At 44.2% G+C, this 16,651-nt stretch overlaps 3 protein-coding genes across 4 annotated transcripts; 2 read left to right on the forward strand and 1 right to left on the reverse strand.

Annotated features, from left to right (window-relative positions):
• Positions 1–3: 3 nt before the first annotated feature.
• On the forward strand, positions 4–3,370 carry LOC4330108 (elicitor-responsive protein 3-like). Its single transcript, XM_015771992.3, has 5 exons — positions 4–464; positions 1,275–1,340; positions 1,733–1,859; positions 2,003–2,117; positions 3,016–3,370. The coding sequence occupies exons 1-5, from the start codon at positions 116–118 to the stop codon at positions 3,070–3,072; spliced, it is 714 nt and encodes a 237-aa protein (XP_015627478.1). The 5' UTR covers positions 4–115; the 3' UTR covers positions 3,073–3,370.
• A 6,794-nt stretch (positions 3,371–10,164) lies between these two features.
• On the forward strand, positions 10,165–14,623 carry LOC4330109 (uncharacterized). Of its 2 annotated transcripts, XM_066307988.1 has the most exons (8): positions 10,165–10,336; positions 10,498–10,843; positions 10,935–11,028; positions 11,413–11,534; positions 11,772–11,894; positions 12,238–12,342; positions 12,440–12,495; positions 13,087–14,623. In XM_066307988.1, the coding sequence occupies exons 2-7, from the start codon at positions 10,520–10,522 to the stop codon at positions 12,479–12,481; spliced, it is 810 nt and encodes a 269-aa protein (XP_066164085.1). In that variant the 5' UTR covers positions 10,165–10,336; positions 10,498–10,519; the 3' UTR covers positions 12,482–12,495; positions 13,087–14,623. The 2 variants fall into 2 exon arrangements, with proteins under 2 accessions (XP_066164085.1, XP_015622572.1); XM_015767086.3 differs by lacking the exon at positions 13,087–14,623 and having other exon boundaries at positions 12,440–12,794.
• LOC4330110 (uncharacterized) lies at positions 13,086–15,426 on the reverse strand. Its single transcript, XM_015767085.3, has 2 exons — positions 14,248–15,426; positions 13,086–14,100 (listed from the first exon to the last, which is right to left on the reverse strand). Exons 1-2 carry the CDS (start codon positions 15,120–15,122, stop codon positions 13,404–13,406), a joined length of 1,572 nt encoding a protein of 523 aa, XP_015622571.1. The 5' UTR covers positions 15,123–15,426; the 3' UTR covers positions 13,086–13,403.
• Between the last annotated feature and the right edge of the window lie 1,225 nt (positions 15,427–16,651).

The raw sequence follows: 16,651 nt of genomic DNA on the forward strand, positions 1-16,651 counted from the left end.
ACCACCCACCCACCCTGCCTCGCTCGTTGCCGGCGAGCGACGCGGCGACGCGCCATTGATTTGCGCGACGCGGAAGCCTCGGCGGCGCGTCGGGTTCTCCTCGTTTTGGGGGCGCATGTGCGCTGGCGCGCGAGAAGCGGCGAGGGAGAAGGCCGATGGCCACCCATGCCATGCGCCTCCTCTATCTTCGTCGTGTGGGGGTGAGACTGAGAGGAGGGGGGGCGCTCCGAGGACGCCGGCGAGCGAGGCGAGCAGCCAACCGCGCATAAGTTTAAGGGCAGCCAGCCATGAGCCACCCTCCGAGATCCGGATCTCCGCGCCTGCGTACCATCGATCTGGCAACGAAGCGGCCTGCAGCGGAGCAGCGCGGCAGGGAGGAAGAAGGGAGGAGGAGGAGATGGTGCACGGGACGCTGGAGGTGCTGCTCGTCGGGGCCAAGGGCCTCGAGAACACCGATTACCTGTGTACGCATCAGCTTATAATTCCTAATCCTTAAACGCATTTGCTTGGTACGAGTAGCATATCCTTAATTTTGGTAGGAGGAATATCAAGATACTTCCGGGTGATTGGGGAATTTAATTGCGTTGCTAATCATGATCGATGCATCGCTTTAATTGGGGCTAACATTTTGTGTTGAGGAACATGATACTAGTACTGCTAGCTAGCTGCTTACTTCTGAGTGATGTATCTGTAATGACTAATGAGGTCCATTCTCTTCTCTATCGATGGGGACCGGGTCATTGGGGCTATTAATTACGCTGCTAATCTTGATTGATCGATTGACCACATGTCCACATCAGATCACTTCTTCGGCAATTGGCACTCCAGTAGTACCTGCCTTATTAGGGAAATGATATCCTGGATTAGATTAGTTATTAGATGTTTAGATATACAGATTTCAGGTGGTAGGCTGGTAGGGCACTCGTCATTCAAGTCCTCAAAAACAAGAAGTCCTAGTAGTATGTTTAAGTGGGCTTATCGTGATCTTTTCGTAATTTGATCCCTGGCATAACATTTGTGCATAATAAAGTTTCATGCTTTGCGGTGTATGTGTGGCTAGTGGTTTCAGCCTTTTTATTTTCCATGAATGTTTGTCGCTACTAACTGTGAAATGGGATGCAATAAATTACCGAATCAGGATGGTATATAGCTTCTGACAATGAGAGTGTCGGAGTGCTTAAATTGGATGCATTTGTTGGTTGCTTTGACATTTTATTCTTGAAGTTGGAGAAAATTCCCGGTTATGATTTTTCTCGTTGGCAAATTGAGTGCAGGCAACATGGATCCATATGCAATTCTCAAGTGCCGTTCACAGGAGCAGAGAAGCAGCATAGCATCAGGTGGATACTCTTATCAGTTTACTTCATTTTTCGAATTCTTGTTCAACCATTCTGCTTATGCATTGTTGGAATGTGACATCTTTTGCACTAGTCTTGTGGTGCATTGCGGATGAATGGAACGATCTGACTGTTAGAATTATACCAAAAGAATGCATTGCCATGTGCAACTTCTGCTATGTGGATTGTGGTATGCTAGAAATGCATGCTGTTCTATGATCGAATGATAAGCACTAATTAGGAATAATGAACAAAAAATGGTGCTCAAATATTTGTAATAACCAGAACTTCTCTAAAGGATTTTTTTTCCTGCTGCTACCTCCTAGAACTGTTTGATTCTAGTGTTATGCGCCTTGAATTTGCCTTAGCGGCTGTAACATGGTCCACTTATGCAGGCAAAGGAAGTAACCCTGAATGGAACGAAAACTTTGTCTTCACCGTGTCTGACAAAGCTACAGAGCTGTTGATCAAGCTCTTGGACAGTGATACTGGCTCAGCCGACGACTTTGTTGGTGAAGCAACGTATGCATATCTACTCATCCATGTCTATAATCCTGCAATTACTGTTGTTAAATCAATTGTTTTGGAATCATTTCAGAGTAAACCCTCTTAAAATTATTGCCCTTACTTTTCCTTATAATGCTCAACTGAACTGATTCTTGCAGGATTCCTTTGGAAGCAGTGTATACTGAAGGGAGTATTCCACCAACTCTGTATAATGTTGTGAAGGATGAACATTACTGTGGAGAAATCAAAGTCGGCCTCACATTCACTCCTGAGGTAGTTTCTAAAAAGGCTGGCTAAAAATATATAGTTATAGTGCATTCTTAAATCTGGCGTTCAAATCATCACTTCGGTTATTAGCGACTGCTAACCAAAAAATAAAAATCATAGTAACATATATTAACCACCTTTCACAAGTTTATGTGCCGAACTATTTGGTGAATGGAACGCAAAATCCACTCGTTTCTTCCTGTGGTGTGTGCATCACCCACAAACCACCAAGGTTCACCTATGTGGGCGGGTGATATGACACCACTCTTCCGTTCTTCTGTTCTTGAGGGCTTTGAGCGTACAGCTGGATGCCAATACTTCTAGTTCTGCAAACTGCAAGCGTCCTCCCTTAATGGCTTTTAAAGAGTAGGTGCTTATGTTCTGGCATCCATGATACAATTGAACCGGACAACGATAATTTCCTACCTTTAAGGTCTAATGCTTAACTGACCATAGAATAAGCTACATCTTGTACCCCCCCCCCCCAATGACATTGCTGGCAAAGTGGTTTATGTTTTGACAGAACTTGTACTCTGTTTTCAAATGCAATTGTACATCTTGTTGGGGACTTAGGATAGAGTTGTAGATCGCAGTAGTGTTAATGGACCATTTGCTTGAAAAATTTCAGTGGGATGTGCATCCTGTTATTATATCAACATGTCTCATTCTACTTCTTTACTTCCTACATTTGGAAAATGCAGCTAATATAGAGGAATCACTGACATGTAGTACTTTTTCTACTCTTCTCTACCATTACCATTTATAGTTGCTCTTACAGAGTAGTGGCTAAAGGCTTGAAGCCTGTTTGGATGGGATTATGATTGTGTTGCTTCAACTTCAACACACTGAAAAACAAATATAGCAGTGCTTTTCAGATAGTCTGTAATTTTTATGCTGTATGCAGGATGTTCGCCAGCGTGGTCTTCCTGAGGACTTTGGTGGATGGAAGCAATCTCGTTAAGAAAAGCAGATGCTTTCAGGTTTCTACAGTACTATCATAAGTTTGTTCATCAAGACTTGAAACCCTGAATTTACATGTCAGTTTATCAGGCTTCGTCAATCATGTTTTTTTAGGGAAAAGAAAAGGATATTTGAGGGAAACTTTGTCAATCATGTTAAAAAAAAGTATTATTTGTCTAAAGATAGCTTTGATTTAGGATGTTGATATACTTTCTTAATTATTACTCGAAATTATATGTAATACGGTTTGTTGCTACTTCTCGTAATAGAAACTGGAAGAACTGTATTTTTCTTGTTCACATGGATGATGCCCGGTAATATTTGCATCTTGTCTGGTGAAAAATCAATTTTCAAGTATCTCACAACTTTCTACTAATTTTCAACTTAATAAATGTGGCTGAGAATATGTTGTACATGCTTGCTAAATTTCAAAAATAAAATTCAGTCTCAAGATACAAAAGATCATTCTTAAATGCTTTTTTTGGGGGGAATTTTCAGAAGCTTACAAGTATGATGAAAATCGGTTTCACCAGATATGACGACTGGTTATGACTTATGACAGCAGAGTAGTTAGTTATGGATTTTTGTTTTACTTTGAATTTTTATCTTATTGAATGCTTAAGGATAGTAAAATGGGTTGTTTACTGTTTCTCCTTTTATTTTTGTGGGGGGTGGGGTGGGGGTGTTGTAAATGGCTGGAGTAATTTTGCATGAGAGAAACAGAATCTCGCAGGTTTGCGGCAGCATCTTTGTTTGTGGTCCTCAAACACTGATGAAGAAATCATAACCCTGGGTTATGATTCGGAATGTTGGTAAAAAAGTAAACGTAAAAATATCTGAAATGGAAACTATGCGATGCTCCTTTACCTTGTGTACGAGGGAACTGGAGCTGCAGGAGGTTGTGCTGCAAAGTATCCATGTCCCCCTCTCCCCTCCAGTGACCGGTGATCTCCTGATCTGTATATGTTTCTCGTGTGTTCAATTCAACATATTGAATGCAGTAATGCTGCCCCTGCCAGCTTTCTTGACTCGCGCTTCAGCTGGTCTCTCATGCAATGTACCTGCTATTGGGATAGCAGTAGTGGACTAAGAAAAGCATTATTAATTTTCTTTTCTTGTGGGTAATTTCTTCATAAGCTTCCAACCCACAAGATATGTGACTCTCAGATGCACCTGCCACTGCAGGTTTAGAGATTGCAAAATCATACCAGTATATCCCTGTAAAGCATCCTTGACCTTTCATTGAGCCCTGAATCTGAACGTATAAATCTTTTCCGGTGATATGATATATGGTATGTTCACTTTGATGCCATTTTCAATCATACCATTTTTTGGTAAAGCTGTCAAAAAATGTCTACGTTTAATTTATTGTCAAATTTAGTTCCTGCTAAAATTTTGACAATATTGTCATCTTAGTAAAATTTGGTAAGGTTTATTTTGGCTATAATATGAACAGGTCCATAATATTTGGAGACGTGAGCCTTCCCACATATTCCTTTCGTCCCATAAAAAACCAACCTAGTATCAAATATGACAGATCCTAATACTATGAATCTGGATAGATGCATGTCCAAATTCATACATCTGTCCAGATTTATAGGATTATGATATATCGCATCCGGTCTTTTTCATGAGACAGAGAGAGAAAGGGGGGGACTTTATCCTTGTAAATTTCTACACATGCCATTTTCACCATAGAAACAATGAAATGCAAAGTGCCAAAGTGCCTGAATTGTAGGATTTAAGGACTCCATCATGGAATAAGCTAAATGGCATATTTGCAAACCAAAAATAATTTGTAAATAAAACTTTTATATACGTGTTCTTAGTTATCTAAAAGCAAAGGCTAAAAATTAAACTACGATGAAAAAAATCCCAATATCAACTTTTAAATTTAAGATTGAAAATTCAAATTTTAGCTTATAAGTATAGGAATAAGAGGAAAGATGATATTGTAAGTCTGCTCAGCCGGAATCTGTCCTTGAACTGCAGGTAAAGGTTACTCGCTTGCTCTTGTGCACAGGGCACTCCATCCCTCATCTGTGCAACTCTTCTTCTTCTTTTTTTTTTTACCCAATTACACATAAGATGTACATGTACATAAGCCGCTATCTATGCACACCACACTCGTAGACCTACGAATGCGATGTCTGATACATTGACATAGGCTCAAAGAGACGGAGGCCAGATGTTTTTATTGAACCACCCTTATGTTCATAATATTCATAGGTATTAGAATTTAAACTCTACCGGATGAAGTTACGTACCCCATAACTTCAAACCACACCTTTATTAAAAGAAAATCTCTAGAACTATTTTTACAACTAAGCACGTCTATCCTAGGCACATGAAAACAAATTTCCTGAATAGTGTGGGAGGCATGCACACGACAGAAACAAAAGGTAGGTTAGTGCATGCTTCCTGGTAACCATACGTGAAAATGACCCCCAAAACCACACAACACATCACCACAAAACAAAAGATTTGCTTCACTGCCTCAGCTCTCAACTCTCTTCCAAACAGTGGCAGTTGTCTGACGGCTGACAACCTTGATCGATGGAACAAAACCTGTTTTTCTCATGCTCTTTGACAAATTTTGGCCAGCATTCTTTCGTTTGTCGGCCTTGTGAAAAAAAAAAGGTACTCAACAGCTTTCAAGTTCTTTTTATTAGTCTCTTTGAAGTTGTTGAAACTTGAAAGAAAGATGAACTGCACTGTTTCCAGCCTTTTCTCCTACTGTGTATTACAATGGCACTAGTACAACAATCTTGTGTTGTTGAGAGAGAGAGAGTTGAGACCTTTGCCGTGCTAAACTAATTACAGCACTGGTCAACTGTATGATACTCTCTCCGTCCTAAAATAAGTGCAGTTTTATACTATTCATGTTTAACGTTTGACCGTTCGTCTTATTTGAAAATTTTTTATGATTAGTATTTTTATTATGATAAAATATGAATAGTACTTTATGTGTAACTAAATATTTTTAAATTTTTCACAAATTTTTCAAATAAAATGGACGGTCAAATGTTGGACACGGATATCTATGACTGCACTTATTTTAGTACGGAGGTAGTATGTGTGTACTCTTCTGCACAACCAAAAGAGAAGCAAAACGAGAACGTAAAAAGAAAAGAAGTGTAGAACTGAGAGAAGCCGTCTGCACGCATGGAAACGTACGTGTTGCAGGGGGTGCAGGAATAGGATGCTAGTTGTGCAGCGGATTGGGGCCCTGGGGAACCAGCCTCTTGGACTCACCGTACATCGCTGCCCTCGACTCGCCGGGGCCGGGCGGCGCCGCCGCTCGCATCAGCACCGTGCCGCCGTGCTTCGGCGTGGCCGCCATCGCGCAGTCCGCCTGTTTGAGAGCTCTGCAGCCGTAGCCCAAGGTCACCACCTCGTTCGCCAACAGCAGCACCACCACCAAGAACATGACCACCGGCAATGGAGCTCCGTCACCGCGTCCTCTCATGGCGATGGCCACCTCGAGGGAACAGAGCAACAGGTTGCGCGCGACGCAACAACCAACAACCAGCTGAGCTGAGATGATCAAGCTAGCTAGCTAGCTGCGATGCGAGCCAGGTGTGCGGACTGCGGAGATTTGAGGACGGAGGGGAGAGTCGTTGGTGTGGGAAGGTAGGGGGGAGAGCTGATCAGCTGGGTGGCCGGCCGGACACGGGCACCCACCTGGCCAGCCAGAGCCAGGGCAGAGAGAAGAGATGCGAGAGATCGATGGGGTCATCATCTGTTTCAAGGGTGAGAATTTATGCTGCTGTCGAGCGCGTGTGATCGAGCTGAGCCACAGGGAACGAACGCGGAATCGGCGGACCCGGGGAAGGGGAGCAATGCAAAAACGTGCTCTTCTTTCTTCTCGCTTCGACGAGTGGATCGGAGTGGCCATTTAATTCTGCTGAATTTGGCTGTACGTGTGGTAGCAGTGGTACTAATAACCACAAAGATTCTTTTTCGGTGATCAGCACGTACCTGCACCACCATCTTGAGTGGAAAACAGTGTAGTTTTCGGGGTGGAAACTTCAGGCTGATTCAGTGCAGCAAACTGTCTTACATATTGGCAAGCACTTTTCTGATCAGTAGACTTCTCTACTGTTCTTAGCATTACTGTTCTACACGTCAACCCTGTGGTCTCTTCTGATGATCAGTGGACTTCTCTACAGTGATGGACACTATGTGATTGCACTATGGGATATTGCCTTCTAGGACACAGAACTCCCATGCGAGGTCTTGTCACATAACGCAAAGTTCATAGATATCCTGCTGATGCAGGTATCCTCTGCAAAGTTCATAGCTAGTAGCAGCACAAACATGTTATTCCTAGCTTGTGCGTGTGTGAGTAGTCAAAACAATAACTACTCTCTGCTTGCTCAAAAGCGGAGAATTAATCGAGTGATTTAAGAAGGACACAGCGGCTTAACAGATGGCTGTAATTGCCCAATACGGTGGAGTCTAGCTAGTGTTCGATGGAGCAGTACTGAATTAGTAATACGTATTGGTTGCTGCTGCTGTCCAATTTATGTGGTTGCCGGTTGATGCCATTAAAATTTCATGTAGTTGCAATGAGCTGGGCGTAACTGGACTGGACGCCCTTCTTGATGGACGCTCAGTGATTACAGAGCCCACATTTCTGTTGGGCATCGTTCGGTCTCTGTTTATATTCTGAATGGAAGTTATTGAAGTTGTATCTGGTGACCCGTTCCATGCGAAAAAGAGAAGGGTGGGGGGGGGGGGGGGGTATGAGAGGAAAAGGATGGAAAACGGGGAGCATGTTAAAATGTTATTAAGGGCTTATTTATTTTGTTTTCGCTTCCGACCCTACCAAATCTTTATAAGGCAACAAAGTAAATATATCCTGAATATTATTACCCTATTAAAATTTTGTATTTTTAGACGTTTCCATTTAAACTCTACTAAAATCTATTAAGGCATAAAACCAAACATATCCCAACGCCATTAAAATTTGGTAATGCTCGAATATGCTAAATTTAGTATTGCTAAAGATTGTTAAGGTTGATTTTTTTGGCAAGAAACCAAATAAGCCCTTAATCTTCCAAACAATCTGGATTAATCCCTGGATTTTTATTTGTTTGTGAAAAAAAAGAATAAGTGGATTTGGAGTTTGGAAATGTCACAACAGAAGAATGAAAAGATAAAAGGACAATTGATGTACCCCTCTGACCTACATCTCTAAATTTGACTCTCCAAATATCCATTTAATCAGCTTATCTTTTACTCAAACAATCTCTCCATTACCTTCTCCAATCTAATAGTAGGTCCCATGTGTCAATGTCTATATTTCTTCTTCATTTTCCCCTCTATATCTTTCTCCACCCCACCCACCCCACGCCCCCTACCTTACCCCTTACCTCATCAGCGAGACACGGTTGACGACAATGGTCCGAATAGAGGTGCTGACAACGACCGCGGCTGGGTTCTAGGCGGTGATGGTGACAACGGAGCTGGCACAGAGATGATGGAGGTCAGCCCAAGGAGGAGCCACTCATGACAACTGACAAGGGCAGAGGACCAGCGGCGGCGCAAGGAGTGGCGGAGGACTAGCGATGGTGCGGGGAGGGGCAAAGAACTGGTGGGGGCGGAGGATCAGCAGGGGCGTGCAATGATGGAGTCGCTCGATCTGGTCAGTGTTGCGAGGTCTATCCGTTTGCTCGGCACAGGGATGAGAGAGATAAAGAAGGGGATACCAGTGTGGGCCCATGATTGGCAAGCCAAATTTGGCTGGCGAAGTTAAACTAGTAAGCAGACGAGTTTGGCCTGTCAGATGGCTTAGCTATCCTATTGCCAAGTTTGTTGGAGATGCGAATTTGTCTGAACTTACCAAATTTGGCTTACATAGTGGATGAATTGGAGTTCCTCTTAGGCTGTGTTCGGTCCAGCGTGTTCCCAACCGAAACAGTGCGCACGGAAAACGGAACGGTTCATTAGCTCGTGATTAATTAAGTATTAGCTATTTTTTTAAAAATAGATCAATATGATTTTTTAAGCAACTTTTGTATAGAAACTTTTAGCAAAAAAACACCATTTAGCAGTTTGAAAAAGCGTGCGCGCGGAAAATTAGGGAGATGGATTGGGAAACTTGGGGTAAGAACACAACCTTAGGGGGTGTTTATATCCAGGGGCGTAAAGTTTTGGCGTGTCACATCGGGTATTATATAGAGTGTCGCATGTGGTGTTCGGGCACTACTAAAAAAACTAATTATAGAATCCATCAATAAACAACGAGACGGATTTATTAAGCCTAATTAATCCATCATTAGCAAATGCTTACTGTAGCACCACATTATCAAATCATGGAGCAATTATGTTTAAAATATCCGTCTCGCAAATTAGTCGCAATCTGTGTAGTTAGTTATTATTTTAGCCTATATTTAATACTTCATACATGTGTCCAAACGTTCGATGTGAAAGGGTATAAAATGTATGTGTGGGAACTAAACATGGCCTCATTATTTCAGCGAAGGCTATCATGAATTCATGATCTCCATTGAAATTTGTTTGACCGACACACTGACCCTCAACGATTTCTATTTGTCCCGGAGAAATTAGAATGCAGATCACTCAACCAAATTAAAAAAAAAGGTGCAATTATAAGCAAATTTGTTGGGTACAAGACGAGAAGTCGAGAACACAACCTACACGTCTGTCCCCTACACATGCTACAACGGACACGGGAGGAAAGTCCTTGAACCTTTTTTCCCCAGGTGCACTGCCTGAAAACTACCTCCGGTTTGATGGGACAAAAGCTATCCGAAGGCTTTCCATGCCGACCGTGCGCACGACACAGCAACACTCTGGCGGCCGGCCGCTGGCTCTCCAAAAAATGTCTCACAGCGTGCGGGCTGTGGCTCCGGGTTCTCACCGTGCCGTCGCGCGGCGGCGAGCCGGCGACCAATGCACGCGGCCGGCGGCCGTGGGATCCTGCGTCTCCAGCCTCGACACGGTCACCTCTCACGCACGCGGGCGCCGGGGCTTACCCGCATTCGGCCCGTTTAAGCGTACTAAACGGGCCGGCCCGTATAAGGCCCATACCTGAATCTTCTCCGATTGAGCCGAGAGGGGGAGAGAGAGACGGGGAGGAGTCGTCGAGGAGAATTTTGGAGGTTTGGACGAAGACGGAGGAGGAGATCCTCGCCGAGACGACCGCCGCTTCCAGCATCCGTGGCGGAGGTTTCGCCCGAGCTCCCACCACCGCTGGCCCAGCGCCGACTCCGAGTTCATCTCCTACCCGGCTTCAGGTGATTCCATTTCCCCACCCCAACACCAGGTGGAAACTTTGCCTACGGTGTCTAATGGAGGAATCCAAAATTAATCCGCCATGAATTGAATTTTTGCTTGTGCTGGAGCAATTAAGTAGTTGGACTCCTTGGTTAATCGGTTCTGTTCGTTATTGCTTCAGTCGATTGATAGGCTAGTTAGGTATGCTGAGTGGCCGCGCGGTGACGTTGCATCATAGAAGTGATTCGGGCGAACGTTTGGTAGGAAATGTGGTACCCGATGAAGCAGAGAGCGGCGAGGAGGCCGAAGCTTCCTCCAAGGTGCTGTACCGAGCCTCGTTTCAGGAGCTGATGCCCAACTATCTGCAGTATGACACGATCATATGGGCCGTGATATCACTGCTGCTTGTTCTGGCATGGGGGGTTGGCCTGCTCATGCTTCTCTACCTGCCGTACAAAAGATATGTGCTGAAGAAGGATATCTTTTCCCGCAAACTCTATGTTACTGAGAATAAGATAGTGTACAAGGTAGGGTTAACCATGCCGTATTGGTTTGCTTATCTTCGCTGCGAGCTTAATTGTCATTTCAGTGCTGAATGCGTGCAATTTCATTTTGCAGGCTAGTAGGCCTTCATATATACCGTTCATGGGCATTGTCAAGAAAGAGATAGAAGTACCTCTTCAATTGGTAGTTGATGTTATAATAGAGCAAGGTTAGATTACTTAAATACTTAAGTGAAACTTAAATCGATTGCTTACAGACAACTCCTTGTTTAACGCTAATTCCTGTTGTTTTGCTATATTCAATCCCCTACCAATTGTAAAATTGCAATTCTCCTGCTTGTTCTGTAGAAATGATTTTAAACTTTGATGTATCTATTATTGATAAATATATATGAATCCTGCTACTGTTAGTTGTATTCATTGTCTCATTGATGAAGTGCACTGTAATAGTTTTCGATCATCTACACCTTGCGAAAATATCTTCCCTTCATAGTTCATAGAGTTTACATCCTAAAATTTGTTCCAAAGACCTTTTTTTTATTACCCTTACGCCTTTGTGCTTTTGAATTTACAAAATGATTGCAATCATGCAGGTTGTCTGCAATCTGTTTATAGCTTATATACATTTAAAGTAGAAAGCATAGCCTCGGGGAAACCTGCTCCATTGGATGAACTACAATTTCATGGTGTTCACAATCCAGATCTTCTAAAGACGGTAATTAATTGCAATCTGTAGTTGCTAGCAACTGACCATATGAAGTTTTTTTTTTGTTGATACATTTTTTTATAAAAAATATAGATATAAATGTTAAAATGAACCTGTTACACCATCCAATATCCATTACTCTTTTATGGTGGAAACTATATATCAATGCTGGGGGTTTCATCAGTCAGGAAATGTTGTACATTCCTTTGCTGATTGTTGGCAGTTTCTGTTCATTATTTTTTGAAGGTTATAATCAGAGAAGCTTCCAAGAGAATCCAAGAACACCAAAGTTGGAAGTACAGAATATACTCTGGAGAAGGCCCTTCTGATGTTACACCAATCGATAGACTTGACTCTCCTAATGCGAAGGTAGTGTTTCAGTTCAACCAAAAACTTGTGTTTGTCTCTTGATTTTCATTACTCCTTTTGGGTGGGTCTTTTGGTCATCTATCATTTGTTTTGCTTGGTTTCATCCCCAAGGACGTATACTAACCTTGTACCATGGTTGCTAAGTTGGGTTATGTTTATGTTTTATACTTTCACTTTTATTCTAGCTCTTGTTTGGTTCTAGAACATGGGAAAATGAGGTTTGGTAGCCTTTTCAGGTACTGCACATATATATTCTAAGTCAGAAGGTTTGGTGTAGTGAGAAAAACAGTCAAATGGTTCAGGTGTGTGTTCATTGCATAACATTAAATGATTCTATGTTCAGGTGACAGCCTCCTCCAGGCATAATTTCCAGGAATCCAAGGGCAGAATTCCTAAAAGTGACAGTATCTTGCTCCATAAGCTTGAAGAAGTTTGTCAATCAGTTAAGGTAGATAATTTTGTTCTTATACTCGGTAACGCCAGACCATTGAATCAAAACATTGTTCAAGGTTGATACTACTCTCCTGTTTCTGTTATTTGTGCAGAATCTTGAATCTCTCCTCTTGGGATCACATTCAAGGGCATGATGAGCAGCTGAAATGTATGTTTTCTTTCATCTTCCATCATACAAATGTGTATTGTATGACCTTTGTTACTGTCTGTAGCATTGCATGCAATGTACCAATGCGGGTAATTAGGAAACAATTGTTGATACTTAGGAAAAACTTGTCAGCGCTTGCAAGTTCTCTCATTGGCAATGTACATAGGTCATCCTGATACCTCTAGTTTCGTAAATCCTAGTACAGAAACAAACCTGTGAATCCAAAAGTAGATCAGTCACACGTGTAAGTTGATACTTAAGCATGTTTGCTATCCGAAACATTTTTTTTTCTTTGCCCACATATCTGGCTTGATGTGAAAGTGTTTGTTAGGCTTCCCATGGATACTAGCATAGAAGCATGAAATTTGAACATGAATTTTGGTAAAAGTTAATTGTACGAAGTGTTGCCCTTGAGATGTTGAACTCACTGCTGAAACTTGTTGCATGTGCATATAGTGTCTTTATGGGAGCTAATGCTATAGCTTGGTCCTGCTAATGTTTCGATCCTGATGATTACTCATGTCCTACACAATAACACAATCAAGCACTCAACCAAACTCATCTACTACCGTCTACTTTAAACTCACATAGGTCCCCAAGGATCAATTTTGCCCTGCATTCACCAATGGGAAGAGAGTACAGAAATGCCGATCAAAACATGTCCAGCTAGGAAGAGTTAACTGGCATAACTGCACCGAAATGCAAATATAGTGGGACCAGCGCAAGCTTATTACATTCTTATTGCATTATAGTGGTATTTCCACACTACACAAAGATTCAACCCAACAGAGCTCACCTGCTGGTTCTCTGTTGATTCAACACTGTATTATGCTAACTACCTGCAGATATTATCACAGCAATAGCCTCAACTCTACGCTTCCTTCGCTTCATGTGACGCTTCCTTCGGCTCATCCACTGCCATCTTGATTGCTGCTTGTATTGTTCCCATCCACATCTGGTGCTTCCTTTGGTTCTCCAGCAACTTCATGGCCGCTTGTATCCTTCACATCAATGTATGCCGTTTCCTTTGGCTTCTCAATTGCGTCTTCCAGACTGCACGTGTTCCTGTCATCTTCATCAGGTGCTCCCTTTCCCTCACCTGCAACTTCAGTGCTGATCGTTTTCTGAACATCTGCATCTTCTGTTTCTTCCTTTGGCTTCCCCACTGCATCTTCATGGGTGCTTCTAGTATCCACACCTGATTCCAGCAGCTCATCCGACTTCTCTACAACATCCTCGTGGTTGTGTGTGCTCACATCAGCATCTGATTTTTCCACTGCATCTGCATGACTTGTAGCTCCATTTTCCTCTGGTTCTGGCACACGGTTGCTCTCTATTGTGCCTACATCGATGCCTCTATCAGATGTCCCACCATGAGTTGCAGCATCTCCCTCTGACACCGGGATGATCTTCTTGATTGTTCCAACCTTCACGTACTTGCTCATGAATTTGCCCTCCCATTCGTGTAGAGCCTCGAGCTCAATGGGGCCTAAGCCAGAAACGTCGCCGGTTAAATCATCCAGCTCGAAGGACATCTTCGCCAAAGCTCTACTAGCATCTCTGCCTGCAAACAGTGCGTATGGGCCACCAGGTCCATAGAACATCCTGCAAAACGGAGATGAAAGATGAAATATGGACGAACATTTTGCAGCTAGAGCTAGTGATTTGCAATGGTCATAGGTAGTGCCATGATCCAAGAAAAGAAAGTTTCGATCGAATTTTTACGGTACCCAAGAAATGAAGGAAGCCTACCTGCTCTGCGTGACATCGTAGATTTGGCCCTTGATGGCCATGAGCAGCGGCTTGTTGGGGTCGGACCCGTCGTAGACCCTCAGCTCCTCCTCCGTCACCTCCCCGAGCTGCACCGGTGGCGGCAGCGGCTGCGACGCCCTCGCCTCCTCCTGTCTCCTAGGCAGCGGCGGCGGCCGCCGCGTGAGGAGACCGGACACCGCGACGTACAGCGCGGCGGCCACCGCCACGGCCGTGAAGAACGCCGCGGGAGACAGCCCCGTGTACGCCGCGATGGTGGCCTCCCACCACTCCGCCGCAGCGACCATCTCCGTGGACGGCGGTGCAATGCAAGAACCGAGAGCCCGAGCCGGCAAGGGGGAGCAGAGCAGAGGGAAGGCCGGAAGAGATAGCAAGCAGCCTCGCCGCGTGCGCGTGTGCTTGTGCGCAGTGGTGGCAACTGGGCACTCGTAGTACGGAGTCAGTGGCAAGCAGAGCAGGTGGGAGACGGGACGCGCGAACTGTACCGCTTTCGGATGGTGTTTGGATGGTGCGGCGGAGATGGACGGCTCGCCTCGACACGGCACGGCGGGGCGAGGCGACCCTCTAGAAACCAACCTGTGCAGCGCCTGCGCCTGCGCCTGCGTCGTGGTGTCAGCCACGCCCACACGCACGGACTTTGCTTGCTGGATGTGACGCTGGTCGGTGTGGTTGAGGCGACGGCAAAGGCGACATGTAGGAAAGGAAATGCACTGTACGCTCAACGCACTGTGAACGCCCATTGCTATTGCAAACGCACTGTGAACGCCCTGGGAAAACGTCGTCAGATGACGGTGGCAGGGTCGGCATCGGAGATGGATGGACGGCAAACAGCGCTCCTGTCGGTCGCCTTTTACCATCCGTACCCAGAAAATGACGAAAGATAAGGTGCTCTGATTCAGACATGTGAAATGTGAGATGCTGGGGAACTGGTCTGCAGTCAAAATCACGTTGATGGATACTCCTACTCCTATGTCGATTGGGCCTCGAAATCGTGTGTGTAATTTGCTCCAATAAATCCGTGTAGCCACGGGCTTCGAACCGGCGACGGCGCTATGGACTTTGGAGTGGCGCCGCGGGCTACTTATCAGTTTCTGATGCAAACAATTTTCAGATTAAGATATAATGCAATGTACGCTCAACAAGGTTCTGATTGCCGTTGGCATTTCATTTTCCCAGGCATCCTGATTCATGAAAGAAAGTGAGCTGAATACTACTGTTGTACTAGAAGAGAGGCAAAAGTGAGCTGAACGGAAAATGGCGCCGCGACGTAGCCAACACTAGCAGCAATCCGCACGATTGTGGGCTGGAAGCCCGGAACGTCCTACGCCCGCTCCGCACTATCTTCATGATCTATCTGGGAATAAATTTACTTCCCTGATCATCACTGAGTCTGAAATTCGTCCATAAACCGTAATACCATATATGACGCATCCCTCAACTTTTAAAACCAGTACAAATAAAATTCTAAGATGGTTTGAATGGTGATTTCAGATGACATGGTGCTTACATGATGTTGACGTGGTACTTAAAGCTGTAAAAAAACATGGGACCTGCAAGTAACTATTCAATTAAAATAGAAAAAAAACAATGAGACCCACGTCTCCTCCCCAATCAAGCGGCCACCGCCGGATGTCCTCTTGGAAGGACGGCACGACGGGCAGTGGCTAGCGGGGAAAAGTGACGGAGCGTGGCGAACGACGGGAGAGGAGCTAGAAGAGGACGTAGATGGCGGCGACGGATGAGTGCTCAACAGCAGAAGCAGCTGGTAGTAGTTTGCTACTCCCTCTCGTCCCAAAATATAACAACTTCTTCATAAACATTCTCTTTCCAACCAATCACAACGCTCCACCATTCACTTTTCCCACCTACCTCCACTACTCCTGCAATCACAACCCTTCACCATTCACTTCTACCTACTTTCTTAATAATTGTGTCCAACTCTAAAACTTCTTATATTCTAGGACGGAAGGAGTAGATTAGATGCTAGCTATCACCTGTGTTGCAGTAGCACAAGCACAAGAGATCCTCTGGTAAACCCAACCAAGCTCAAGTTCTTCTTGTCTTGTCTATGAGAGTGTTTCGACCAGGGTTCATTAAACCGTTTTGGATGGGGTTACCGTCACCCCCACGATCGTTTGATAGTTATTAGGAAAACCGTGCAGTTATTGTGAGGTATACTGTGGTTTTAAAAACTAAAAAGATTACTACGCGTGTTAACCGTGATAATTGCACGATTTTGTAAACCTTGATGTCGACCTAGATACTCCTAGTGAATTCATTCATGCAGGCGGTTGGCCACCACTGTTATGGACTTGACAGGGAAGTGAATGCATGTTGCTGCTGCCTGCATGCCTACCTTTGGGAAAAGAAAGCTAGTGCCCGCCGT

This window comes from Oryza sativa, chromosome 2 (genome assembly GCF_034140825.1).
Source record: "Oryza sativa Japonica Group chromosome 2, ASM3414082v1".
NCBI classification, from domain to species: domain Eukaryota; kingdom Viridiplantae; phylum Streptophyta; class Magnoliopsida; order Poales; family Poaceae; genus Oryza; species Oryza sativa.